Source organism: Oncorhynchus clarkii, chromosome 22 (genome assembly GCF_045791955.1).
Source record: "Oncorhynchus clarkii lewisi isolate Uvic-CL-2024 chromosome 22, UVic_Ocla_1.0, whole genome shotgun sequence".
NCBI lineage: Eukaryota > Metazoa > Chordata > Actinopteri > Salmoniformes > Salmonidae > Oncorhynchus > Oncorhynchus clarkii.
In genome coordinates this window covers 25,939,537-25,954,074 of record NC_092168.1, presented here as the reverse complement: position 1 = coordinate 25,954,074, position 14,538 = coordinate 25,939,537, and the positions used below count along the sequence as shown (strand labels likewise).

At 41.8% G+C, this 14,538-nt stretch overlaps 1 protein-coding gene across 1 annotated transcript in view; it reads left to right on the top strand.

The window, feature by feature from the left end:
* The first annotated feature begins 1,471 nt into the window (after window positions 1–1,471).
* Window positions 1,472–14,538, top strand: part of LOC139380640 (follistatin-related protein 1-like) — a 60,669-nt gene continuing 47,602 nt past the window's right edge. Inside the window, exons 1-2 of the mRNA XM_071123531.1 lie at window positions 1,472–1,687; window positions 1,809–1,865. Coding sequence (XP_070979632.1) covers window positions 1,685–1,687; window positions 1,809–1,865 — 60 coding nt within the window. The 5' untranslated portion in view covers window positions 1,472–1,684. The remainder of the gene's footprint in view (window positions 1,688–1,808; window positions 1,866–14,538) is intronic.

Genomic DNA, 14,538 nt, shown 5'->3' with positions numbered 1-14,538 from the left:
AATATAGTCACAATAAAGGCACACCTCTAAATATATTAATGAGCCAGCGATTATTTCCCAGCCCACAACATTTGACCGTAATTTATAGAACACTGCAGTAAATAAACAGAAAAACTGTAATACAGTACTTTATTGTTAAATTGTATGGTAATAAAATTACAGCAATTGCTAACAGTGAGTATGTAATTATATATTACATTATACCAATGAATATTTGGGGTTTTATATCACTTGCAGTTGTAGAGGCCTTAACAAAGGCTTCTCAACTGGCAGTGGCTAGATGGCAAAACAGTGCAAAAGGTTCAAAACATGGCTGAACACTCAACCATTAAAAGTTTGAGGCTAGCTGCCACTCTGATCAGTCCCCTAAACACATTCAATTGTTTGGGAACTACTTCCACATTTCAGTTACCGATGCAACAAATATAACCTCTTACAAGGCAAGCCTCAAAATATATAAATGAGACAGAAACAACACTACCATGTACCCATTAGTGTTCAAAAGTTTTTTGGCACTCCAAAAAAACAGTATGTTACTGTATTCTGTGGGGTTGGTATGGAATTACAGTGAAGTACTGGCAGCACAGTAGCTAGTAAATTACTTTAGATTTACAGGAAAATGTTTTTAGATTCCAAAAATACAGTATGTTATTGCATTACAGTAAATTACTGGCTGCACAGTAGTCAGTAAGTTAAATTTAGTTTTGCAGGACAAGGTTTTTAGATTCCAAACTTATGGTATGGTACTATTTTCTTTGGGGTGCAGCATTCTAACTAACGGATGCAACAAATAGTGCCTCTTACACTGCATGCCTCAAAATGTGTTAATGAGCTACAGATTTGTTCCTCGCCCACAACATTTCCCACAATGCAACCTAATTCATAGTATGTTGCCATAAATATACATCAAAACAGGCAATACAATGTTTTATTTTAAATTTACATTGTAAAATTACAGAAATTGCAATTTTACAGCATTGTAGAGGAATTGTAGTGGAATACCATTTAGCCCTGATAATGCACTCCTCTTCACAGTACTGTACTGTAATATAGAAATATAATAGCAAAGGTAAGTGTTTTGCTGTAAATGTACAGCAATGTGTTTCAGTGGGGGTACAGTAAGCCATGAGACCATAACCTGCTTTGGTGCGCTCTGCCAGCTGTTGTTTGTCAAGTGTGCTAAGCTGTATCATGCAAACCCTGCTAAAAAATAACATTACTCCAATTTGTATAATGATTATATAGATTTACGTCTATTAATTGAGTAGCATTTAGATAACTGCTCAGTAACAACTAGATATCAGCCGAAATAAGACAGGGGAAATAAAAATCATGAAAAATACATCTTAATCTGCTTGTGATCTGGTTATAAGAAGTCCCGACCATATTTCAACCAATAAAATACGTCTTCATCACGTTGTATGTCCACTGGGTACAACCATTTTGCAAGTAGGACATTTCTGAGTTTCGTAGTTCCGACTAGCACGTGAACGCTCCATAACGTTCCTGCGCTCCGGAGATGTTCATTGGTCACGCCATATCGGGGGCAAGACTCGAGACCAGGAATTCCTCAGCGCTCCTCAAATTTCCTGAAATCACAGACCTCTCGCTCGCCTCGGTTACCGATACATTCTGCGCCCACCTCCTCCTCGCAACAGACGTCTGAACAGAGCCGCTTTTCAAAATGGTAATTTTCTAATATTGCTCTTTATTTATTTGACTATTTTACTTGACATTAACCAATAACATGCGTTTTTCAACTTTCGTATATTTTCATATTTTTCTCTTCCTTGCCTCTGTCTTCCCAGATGTTGCAAAGTGTCCCCTTCCTCCTATTGCTGGCCATAGCGCTCTGTCAAACCGAGGTAAGTTGGACTTCAGATTGTTTTGTTAAATGGTAATCAATGCAAAGCCAAACAACATATTATGATTGACATAGGTTACTTCTATATTAAACGTGAAAGGCTCTGCTCTCTTTACTGGCTTTATGGTTTTTTGGTGCTTTTAGGCAGGACCTGATTATTGCAGGGGCTTACAGGGGCTGAAGCCCCAGGGCCTAAACCAGTAAGGGGGCCCTTGAAGCAGAGAAAACATTTTCACAGTTAAATTACGTGTTTAATATTAGGCTCATCAAAAAATATCTAAGCCCCAGGGACTATGATTTTTTAATGCAGCCCTGCTTTTCGTGGCACAGCTGGAGCACTTAGAATGTAGACTAGTCTAGTTATATTTGTGACAAACATTGGACCTAATAATTAAAAGCCTGGTTTTCTTTTCAAGGGAGAAACGATTAACATGGCATTATCCAAGGGACATTGCACACTAGACTTCATTATGGAGACAATTAGAAAATTGCATTTTAATTGGAAGATCTTCTTCCAAATCTGTTTGTAGATTATGATGGCCACACAGCATATTATTTTATCATCATGGTTTGTAGGACTATCCTAAAACAGCACAGACATTTATCTTTGATAATTTAGTTTAGCTATGTTCACAGATGTGAATGTGTCCTCTATATCTCTGATGGAAATAGGGCAAGGATTGGTATTTTTGACAGTGTTTTGGACCACACAGATGGAACAGAAAAACACACACACACACACACACACACATACACATACATACACACAAAGACACACACACACGCACACTCAAACACACACACACACACACACACACAAACACACACTATCCTGTGAATTTCCTCTTTCAGTGTTTGTTAAGTTGATGAAGTGATATTGTTGCAAGCAAACGAGGATACTCTTTATTATCTTTGGCTCCATGGGTATCAAACAGAGTTAACTCTTTACACTCGTGGGAATTGGCCTAAATGGATAGGGCTACATTTAAATGTATTTTGCAGAAGAAATATGGAAATGCATAACAATGGTAGCAATTACACTGAACAAAAATATAAACGCAACATGCAACAATTTCAAATATTTTACTGAGTTACAGTTTATATAAGGGAATCAGTCAATTGAAATACATTCATTAGACCCTAATCTATTGATTTCACATGACTGGGAATACAGATATGCTTCGGTTTGTCAAAGATACCTAAAAAAAAACGGTAGGGGGCATCGATCAGCTGGATGTGGAGGTCCTGGGCTGGCGTGGTTACATGTGGTCTACGATTGTGAGGCCGGTTGGACGTACTTCCAAATTCTCTAAAACAACATTGGAGGTGGCTTATGGTAGAGAAATTAACATTCAATTCTCTGGCAACAGCTTTGGTGGACAGTCCTGGAGTCTGCATGCCAAATGCACGCTCCTCAAAACATCTGTGGCATTATGTTGTGTGACAATACTGCACATTTTAGAGTGGCCCAGCACTCAAGGTGCACCTGTGTAATGATCATGCTGTTTAATCAGCTTCTTGATGTGCCACACCTGTCAGGTGGATGGATTATCTTTTCAAAGGAGAAATGCTTACTAACAGGGATATTCTATATTCCATAGAATATGAGAGAAATATGCTTTTTGTGCATATGAAACATTTCTGGGATCTTTTATTTCAGCTCATGAAACATGGGACCAACAATTTACACGTTGTGTTTATATTTTTATTCAGTGTAAAGGGGAACAGTTTGGAGAAAAGTTATGTGCATTTACATTGACTATACATTCAGTAGCATGATACGAATATTCACAAGGCAATTTGGAGAAGCAGATGGTAATTTTGGTGCGCATAGAGTGGAGTCATGAGTGCATTCAGATGCGTGGTCCGTGGCAAATTTTCTTCATAATACAGGACAAGCGAAGGTATGACGCCATGTCGTCTTGTAACTGGACATCCAGCATAGTGATCATAAATGTTGACATGGTATATTACATGAGTTTGATGATATGGAAATGTGCGGTGCACTTTTGGACTCACGGGTGTTTGACATGCTTGTATGACATCAAAGCGGTATTTATTATAATCCTCAATGTCTCATCTTTCAAAATATATCTAGTCCTCGTAATTTACAGCAATTCCCTAACTCAGAAAACAAAAAAGTTGCGCAATTATCGGGAGGGATGGTGCAACTTCTTGTCGCGTGAGGGGCTCAAGTTCAGAATGTCTATCAGTCAAAACTCATACAGACCTGTGAAGCGGACACCCTTAGCATGTTACTATACAGCCACCTCATTCCAATTTAGGCACTTATCAGTGTCCAAATCTGCAACTTTCAACCGAATATGGGTATGCGTGTAGAGGGTTAATAGACAGCTGAGCTAACTATACAGGGATCAGGAAGACTTTTTGCTGTGCTGGGGTTGTGTTTGGGTGGTCAGTGTGTGTGTGTGTGTGTGTGTGTGTGTGTGTGTGTGTGTGTCACTCACCCGGGTGGGTCTCACACACTGTGGTGCTAAGTAATGCCTGAGTAAACACTGAACCTAAAGTGGTTGGAGGTGAGGTCTCTTGAAACCACACAGTTAGAACTGTCACACACACATACACACAGGTTGTCTATTTTCAATGACTTCTCAATAAATTCAAAATATATTTATTTATGTAAAGAATAACAAAAAAAATCTTCCTGAGTTGACACCAATTAGAATTGTCACCAACCCTGACACACACTTGTGGGCTTCGGGGTTAGATTGTGGAAAACACTTTGGAATTTCCAAATATGTTCAGGAATTACTGTGGAATTCCAAGGATGTTCAGGAATTACTGTGGAATTCCAAGGATTTTCAGGAATTACTGTGAAATTCCAAGGATTTTCAGGAATTACTGTGGAATTCCAAGGATTTTCAGGAATTACTGTGGAATTCCAAGGATTTTCAGGAATTACTGTGGAATTCCAAGGATTTTCAGGAATTATGCTACTTTGGAATTACTTTGCTTTTCAGGATTACCCTCATTTCTAGATTAAGATTATAGGTCAAGGTTTGGGAGAGGTTAGCTTTTGGGTTGAGGTTTAGCATGGTTGTAGTTCTGTCTCTAGACTTGCGGGAGATTGCAGGGTGAACTAAGTCAGCCTCTACTCATTGGCATTACATGTCCAGACAGTCATCACTATCAGTACCAGCGCTACTACCTCCAGGCCCTCTGCTGACCTCCGAGTGCTGCCCCTGTCATTGCCTGCTGAAAAAAGGCCCTTTGTGTGGGTCTTTATTGGATCTGTGACCTCTCTCATTGGTGACATCTGGCACTGAGAAGACTGAGTACAGGCCAGAGTTTGTGGAATGTGGCTGTGGAATATGTGGGAGAGGCATTATAAAGACATACATAATTTAAGGGTAATTACCCTGCTAATATACAGCCTATTGACAGACCCAGTAGGAATGTTAAAGTGGCCTGCTAGTACACTGTCTTAAGGCGGTCTTGGGGATTGTTTAGTTATACAATGTGTTGGTATACAGTTTAAAGTTTACTACAGACCAATTTATGCTTGATCCGAAAATGTGATCGGAGGCTCTGTATAGAGGGTGTGACACAATTGAAGCGCTTCCGGGGGCATGCAGAGGCCAAATTGAGCTCTGTACCGCATTGCCTTGCGCCTCCCAAATGTTTTAACAATGCAGAGGGCTCCGCATAGCTCCGCATTGACATGATTGGTTGTTGGTACGTGGGGGCGGTTTGTATAAACACATTCATTTCCTTGACAACTTCCTTCACAACAGCTCTCCTCAACAGCTATACGCTGCTCCGTGAAGCGCAATTAGTATGAATGCAGATGTCAGATTGACCATGCAGTGCCTTTAAGGCAGACTAAAATGTTGCACTGCATGGCGGTCTTCAGTGATTATTTCAAGTCTCAATCCCTGTTGTTTAGTTAGTTTAGCTGCGGATACTGTACCTCAGGTGTATGTGTTTTGTGTGTGTGTGTGAGTGTGTGTGTGTGTGTTGCTGTTTGATGGCTCTTTATATTGCTGACATATGAATGCTAAGATATTAAAATGTGAAAGCTGGCTCCAGATTTATTATGAAGGAGAGAATGCCTGGGTACTTCCTGAGGCAAGAAACGGCTGTGTTTGCATATAGTACGGCTGGGCTCACGGCTATTCTCTCTGGCTGTGTGAAGACTGAGGAGAAAGATGCATCTGGTGAATATGATGTGGACGTTTCCCACACACACACACACTGTGAGAGTGAGATGCGAAGGCTGTGTGTGGGGGGGGCACACACACACACTGTGAGAGTGAGATGCGAAGGCTGTGTGTGGGGGGGCACACACACACACTGTGAGAGTGAGATGCGAAGGCTGTGTGTGGGGGGGGCACACACACACACTGTGAGAGTGAGATGCGAAGGCTGTGTGTGGGGGGGGGCACACACACACACTGTGAGAGTGAGATGCGAAGGCTGTGTGTGGGGGGCGCACACACACACGCTCACACTTTTCTGTTCTCCAGGCATCCTGTGTTATTGCATTACCCATAGTGGCCGGTGTAATAACACAGTAGATCATTCAGTTATTAGAAACACGGCTGGATCTGGCTTTGAAAATACAGGAAAGAAACTGAACAATGGCCCTCAACGCCACGCACAGTATACAACCTCTCTACTCACACACAGTGGATATACTACCTCTCTACTCACACACCGTGGATATACTACCTCCCTATACACACACAGTGGATAGACAACCTCTCTACTCACACACAGTGGATATACTACCTCCCTATACCCACACAGTGGATATACTACCTCCCTATACACATACATTGTGGATATACTACCTCCCTATACCCACACAGTGGATATACTACCTCCCTATACACACACCGTGGATAGACGACCTCTCTACTCACACACAGTGGATAGACAACCTCTCTACTCACACACAGTGGATAGACAACCTCTCTACTCACACACAATGGATATACTACCTCTCTATACACACACAGTGGATAGACAACCTCTCTACTCACACACAATGGATATACTATCTCTCTATACACACACAGTGGATAGACAACCTCTCTATACACACACAGTGGATAGACTACCTCTCTACTCACACACAGTGGATAGACAACCTCTCTACTCACACACAATGCATATACAACCTCTCTACTTACACACAGTGGATATACAACCTCTCTACTCACACACAGTGGATATACTACCTCCCTATATACACACAATGGATATACTACCTCTCTATACACACACAGTGGATAGACAACCTCTCTATACACACACAGTGGATAGACAACCTCTCTATACACACACAGTGGATAGACTACCTCTCTACTCACACACAGTGGATAGACAACCTCTGTACTCACACACAATAGATATACAACCTCTCTACTCACACACAGTGGATATACTACCTCTCTATACACACACAGTGGATAGACAACCTCTCTACTCACACACAATGGATATACTATCTCTCTATACACACACAGTGGATAGACAACCTCTCTATACACACACAGTGGATAGACTACCTCTCTACTCACACACAGTGGATAGACAACCTCTCTACTCACACACAATGCATATACAACCTCTCTACTTACACACAGTGGATATACAACCTCTCTACTCACACACAGTGGATAGACAACCTCTCTACTCACACACAATGCATATACAACCTCTCTACTTACACACAGTGGATATACAACCTCTCTACTCACACACAGTGGATATACTACCTCCCTATATACACACAATGGATATACTACCTCTCTATACACACACAGTGGATAGACAACCTCTCTATACACACACAGTGGATAGACAACCTCTCTATACACACACAGTGGATAGACTACCTCTCTACTCACACACAGTGGATAGACAACCTCTGTACTCACACACAATAGATATACAACCTCTCTACTCACACACAGTGGATATACTACCTCTCTATACACACACAGTGGATAGACAACCTCTCTACTCACACACAATGGATATACTATCTCTCTATACACACACAGTGGATAGACAACCTCTCTATACACACACAGTGGATAGACTACCTCTCTACTCACACACAGTGGATAGACAACCTCTCTACTCACACACAATGCATATACAACCTCTCTACTTACACACAGTGGATATACAACCTCTCTACTCACACACAGTGGATATACTACCTCCCTATATACACACAATGGATATACTACCTCTCTATACACACACAGTGGATAGACAACCTCTCTATACACACACAGTGGATAGACAACCTCTCTATACACACACAGTGGATAGACTACCTCTCTACTCACACACAGTGGATAGACAACCTCTGTACTCACACACAATAGATATACAACCTCTCTACTCACACACAGTGGATATACTACATCCCTATACACACACAGTGGATAGACAACCTCTCTATACACACACAGTGGATAGACAACCTCTCTACTCACACACAGTGGATATACAACCTCTCTACTCACACACAGTGGATATACTACCTCCCTATACACACACAGTGGATAGACAACCTCTCTATACACACACAGTGGATAGACAACCTCTGTACTCACACACAGTGGATAGACAACCTCTGTACTCACACACAGTCGATATACAGTGCATTCGGAAAGTATTCAGACCCCTTGACTTTTTCCACATTACAGGCTTTATCTAAAATGTATGAAATAAACATTTTCCTCATCAATCTACACACAATAACCCATTATGACAAAGCGAAAACAAGTGTTTAGAAATGTTTGCAAATGTATTTCTAAAAATAACAAACAGATATAACTTATTTACATACGTATTCAGACCCTTTGCTATAAGACTCGAAATTGAGCTCAAGTGCATCTTGTTTCCATTGATCATCCTTGAGATGTTTCTACAACTTGATTGGAGTCTACCCGTGGTAAATTCAATTGATTGGACATTATTTGGAAAGGCACACACCTGTCTATATAAGGTCTCACAGTTGACAGTGCTGTCAGAGCAAAAACCAAGCCATGAGGTCAAAGGAATTGTCCGTAGAGCTCAGAGACCGGATTGTGTCGAGGCACAGATCTGGGGAAGGATACTATAATAAATTCTGCAGCATTGAATGTCCCCAAGAACATAGTGGCCTCCATCATTCTTAAATGGAAAGAAGTTTAGAACCACCAAGACTCTTCCTAGAGCTGGCCGACCGGCCAAACTGAGCAATCGGGGGAGAATGGCCTTGGTCAGGTAGGTGACCAAGAACCTGATGTACACTGACAGAGCTCGATTTCAGATTTCCTCTGTGGAGAAGGACACCCATCTTTGCAGCACTCCGCCAATCAGGCCTTTATGGCAGAGTGGCCAGACGGAAGCCACTCCTCAGTAAAAGGCACATGACAGCCCGCTTGGAGTTTGCCAAAAGGCACCTAAGGACTCTCAGAGCATGAGAAAAAAGGTTCTCTGGTCTGATGAAACCAAGATTGAAATCTTTGGCCTTAATGCCAAGCGTCACGTCTGGAATAAACCTGGCACCATCCCTGCGGTGAAGCATGGTGGTGGTAGCATCAGACTGGGGCGAAGATTCACCTTCCAACAGGACAACGACCCTAAGCACACAGACAAGACAACGCAGGAGTGGCTTTGGGACAAGTTTCTGGATGTCCTTGAGTGGCCCAGCCAGAGCCCGGACTTGAACCTGATCGAACATCTCTGTAGAGACCTGAAAACAGTTGTGCAACAATGCTTCCCATCCAACCTGACAGAGCTTGAAAGGATCTGCAGAGAAGAATGGAAGAAACTACCCAAATACTGGTGTGCCAAGCTTGTAGCGTTATACCCCAAAATACTCGAGACTGCCAAAGGTGCTCCAACAACTGAGGGAAGGGTCTGAATACTTATGTAAATGTGATATTTCAGTATTTTTCTTTTTTTACATTTGCAAACATTTCAAACAGTTTTTGCTTTGTCATTATGGGGTATTGTGTGTAGATTGATGAGGGGAAAAACAATTTAATCAATTTTTAGAATAAGGCTGTAACGCAACAAAGTGGAAAAATAAATGGTTCTGTATAATGCCAAATAAGGGCTATTTGACTGGTAACCACAGTGAATCCCTTTTTGGTGCTATATATATATAACATGTTTTTGAAGGTTATATAAAGAACCACACTCATAAGGTTCTAAATGGAACAGGTATGGTGCTATAAAGAACCATTAAAAAAGGTCCTAAAAAATGAAACGTCCTGTCACTGTAAACTGCGTTTATTTTCAGCAAATTTAGCATGTGTAAATATTTGTATGAACATAACAAGATTCAACAACTGAGACATAAACTGAACCAGTTCCACAGACATGTGACTAACATAAATTGAATAATGTGTCCCTGAACAAATGGGGGGTCAACATCAAAAGTAACAGTCAGTATCTGGTGTGGCCACCCGCTGCATTAAGTACTGCACTGCATCTCCTCCTCATGGACTGCACCAGATTTTCCATTTTTTTCTGTGAGATGTTACCCCACTCTTCCACCAAGGCACCTGCAAGTTCCCAGACATTTCTGAATGGCCCTAGCTCTCACCCTCCAATTCAGCAGGTCCCAGACGTGCTCAATGGGATTGAGATCCGGGCTCTTCGCTGGCCATGGCAGAACACTGACATTCCTGTCTTGCAGGAAATCACACACAGAACGAGCTGGTGGCATTGTCATGCTGAAGGGTCATGTCAGGATGAGCCTGCAGGAAGGGTACTACATGAGGGAGGAGGATATTTTACCTGTAACGCACAGCGTTGAGATTGCCTGCAATGACAACAAGCTCAGACCGATGATGCTGTGACACACCTCCCCAGACCATGATGGGCCCTCCAGCTCCAAATCGATCCCGCTCCAGAGTACAGGCCTCGGTGTAACGCTCATTCCTTCGACGATAAACGCGAATCCGACCATCACCCCTGGTGAGACAAAGTCGCGACTCGTCAGCGAAGAGCACTTTTTGCCAATCCTGTCTGGTCCAGCGACGGTGGGTTTGTGCCCATAGGCAATGTTTTTGCCAGTGATGACTGGTGAGGACCTGCCTTTACAACAGGCCTACAAGCCCTCAGTCCAGCCTCTCTCAGCCTATTGTGGACAGTCTGAGCACTGATGGAGGGATTGTGCGTTTCTGGTGTAGCTCGGGCAGTTATTGTTGCCATCCTGTACCCGTCCCGCAGGTGTGATGTTCGGATGTACCGATCCTGTGCAGGTGTTGTTACACGTGGTCTGCCACTGCGAGGATGATCAGCTGTCCGTCCTGTCTCCCTTTAGCGCCTAAGGCACATTCACTCAGATGATCAGGGAACCTGGGCATCTTTCTTTTGGTGTTTTTCAGAGTCAGTAGAAAGGCCTCTTTAGTGTCCTTAAATTTCATAACTGTGACCTTAATTGCCAACCATTTGTAAGCTGTTAGTGTCTTAATGACCGTTCCACAGGTGCATGTTCATTAATTGTTTATGGTTCATTGAACAAGCATGGGAAACAGTGTTTAAACCCTTTACAATGAAGAGCTGTGAAGTTATTTAGATTTTTACCAATTATCTTTGAAAGACAGGGTCCTGAAAAAGGGACGTTTCTTTATTTGCTGAGTTTAAATAGCACCAATAAGGGTTCCGCTATGGTTACAACCCCTTTTGGGTTCTTCAGCAAGAAAAGTTCTTTATAGAACCATTCTCAATATCAAAGGTTCTTTATAGAACCATTCTCAATATCAAAGGTTCTTTATAGAACCATTCTCAATATCAAAGGTTCTTTATAGATCCTTTTGAAGATCCCAAATTTTTTGGGGCTGGTTATCCATATTAGGTTGTTAAAATTCCATAGGTATTTTTATGGCAATGTACAAGTTCAATCAGGTGTGCTAAATCTTGAACTGCTGGAGATCCCCGAGGAGAGAATTGAGAACCATTGATATTGTCAACCATTCTCAATTAACACAAGGCCATACATGAGTATTACCCAAGACACCATCACTATATATTGTCATATATAGCATGCAATCACATAACATAACAGATTAGATAAACTGGAATGACACTCGCAGTCACGGTTGCACAAAAAGCTTTTTTAGCTTTGTGCTAAACACGGCCCAAATTATTCCAATGAGCAGCCGTCCCTATATTTTAATTATCACTAAAAGAGCAAAGAACCCTTTTGTGAACTACAAAGAACCATTGAAGGGCTCAAATTCCCAAAGAACCCTTGAGGAATCCTCTTTTCTTAGTGTGTACTCTCAAAGTTGAAGCACATGATGTAGGACATAGGATCAAAATGTTAGAATACTGATGGTTTGCAATTAGTTTTTCACTTGATCTACTGTATAAACAAATACATGTTCTTGTGTGTATTGGTCATAGAATCACTTAACTAATGTTAGCGACTAGCAATGTGCAAAACCACATTTAGCAGCCTACTTTATAGTCGAAGTAGAGGAACTGCCTCCCAAGCTGTAATATCCTTACTAGAGCTGACAGTGACAGAGTCGCTGCCTCCATGTCACCATGCTGTGTAGCTGTTGATGACTGTTCTCTCATTGGAAGGTGCTGCCTGGGCTATAAATACCATGCCAAGGAGGAGTGAACAGAGCTGGAACATGGGGTACAGTACAGCCTGTCCTCTGTCATTTTTACTCAGGAATGCTCTAATTGTTCTAGTTCTACATTCACACACACACCCACACACACACAAACACACGCAGGAAGGCATGCACGCAAAGACACACATGGAGAGAGAGAGAGAGCTGCACTTTCTAACCTCCTGCCAAATCAAATGTATTGGTCACATACACATGTTTAGCAGATGTTATTGCGGGTGTAGCGAAATGCTTGTGCTTCAAGCTCTGACAGTGCAGTAATATCTAACAAGTAATATCTAACAGTTTCACAACATATACCCAAAATACACGTACATCTAAGTAAGGAATGTATTAAGAATATACAGTGGGGCAAAAAAGTATTTACTCAGCCACCAATTGTGCAAGTTCTCCCACTTAAAAGATGAGAGAGGCCTGTGATGATGATGATGATTTTCATCATAGGTACACTTCAACTATGACAGACAAAATGAGAAAAAAAAATCACATTGTAGGATTTTTAATGAATTTATTTGCAAATTATGGTGGAAAATAAGTATTTGGTCACCTACAAACAAGCAAGATTTCTGGCTCTCACAGACCTGTAACTTCTTCTTTAAGAGGCTCCTCTGTACTCCACTGTATTAATGGCACCTGTATTAATGGCACCTGTTTGAACTTGTTATCAGTATAAAAGACACCTGTCCACAACCTCAAACAGTCACACTCCAAACTCCACTATGGCCAAGACCAAAGAGCTGTCAAAGGACACCAGAAACAAAATTGTAGACCTGTACCAGGCTGGGAAGACTGAATCTGCAATAGGTAAGCAGCTTGGTTTGAATAAATCAACTGTGGGAGCAATTATTAGGAAATGGAAGACATACAAGACCACTGATAATCTCCCTCGATCTGGGGCTCCACGCAAGATCTCACCCCGTGGGGTCAAAATGATCACAAGAACGGTGAGCAAAAATCCCTGAACCACACGGGGGGACCTAGTGAATGACCTGCAGAGAGCTGGGACCAAAGTAACAAAGCCTACCATCAGTAACACACTACGCCACCAGGGACTCAAATCCTGCAGTGCTAGACGTGTCCCCCTGCTTAAGCCAGTACATGTCCAGAAGAAGATTGGGAGAATGTCATATGGTCAGATGAAACCAAAATATAACTTTTTGGTAAAAACTCAACTCGTCGTGTTTGGAGGACAAAGAATGCTGAGTTGCATCCAAAGAACACCATACCTACTTTGAAACATGGGGGTGGAAACATCATGCTTTGGGGCTGTTTTTCTGCAAAGGGACCAGGACGACTGATCCGTGTAAAGGAAAGAATGAATGGGGCCATGTATCGTGAGATTTTGAGTGAAAACCTCCTTCCATCAGCAAGGGCATTGAAGATGAAATGTGGCTAGGTCTTTCAGCATGACAATGATCCCAAACACACCGCCCGGGCAACGAAGGAGTGGCTTCGTAAGAAGCATTTCAAGGTCCTGGAGTGGCCTAGCCAGTCTCCAGATCTCAACCCCATAGAAAATCTTTGGATGGAGTTGAAAGTCCGTGATGCCCAGCAACAGCCCCAAAACATCACTGCTCTAAAGGAGATCTGCATGGAGGAATGGGCCAAAATACCAGCAACAGTGTGTGAAAACCTTGTGAAGACTTACAGAAAACGTTTGACCTCTGTCATTGCCAACAAAGGGTATATAACAAAGTATTGAGATAAACTTTTGTTATTGACCAAATACTTATTTTCCACCATAATTTGCAAATAAATAAATAAAAAATCCTACAATGTGATTTTCTGGATTTCTTTTCTCATTTTGTCTGTCACCTATGTCACCTATGATGAAAATTACAGGCCTCTCTCATCGTTTTAAGTGGAAGAACTTGCACAATTGGTGGCTGACTAAATACTTTTTTGCCCAACTGTATACATATGTCAGAGCGGCATTGGGCTAAGATACAGTGGCATAGTATAGAGTACAGTAGATTCAGTTGAAGTCGAAAGTTTACATACACCTTAGCCAAATTCATTTAAACTCAGTTTTTCACAATTCCTGAAATG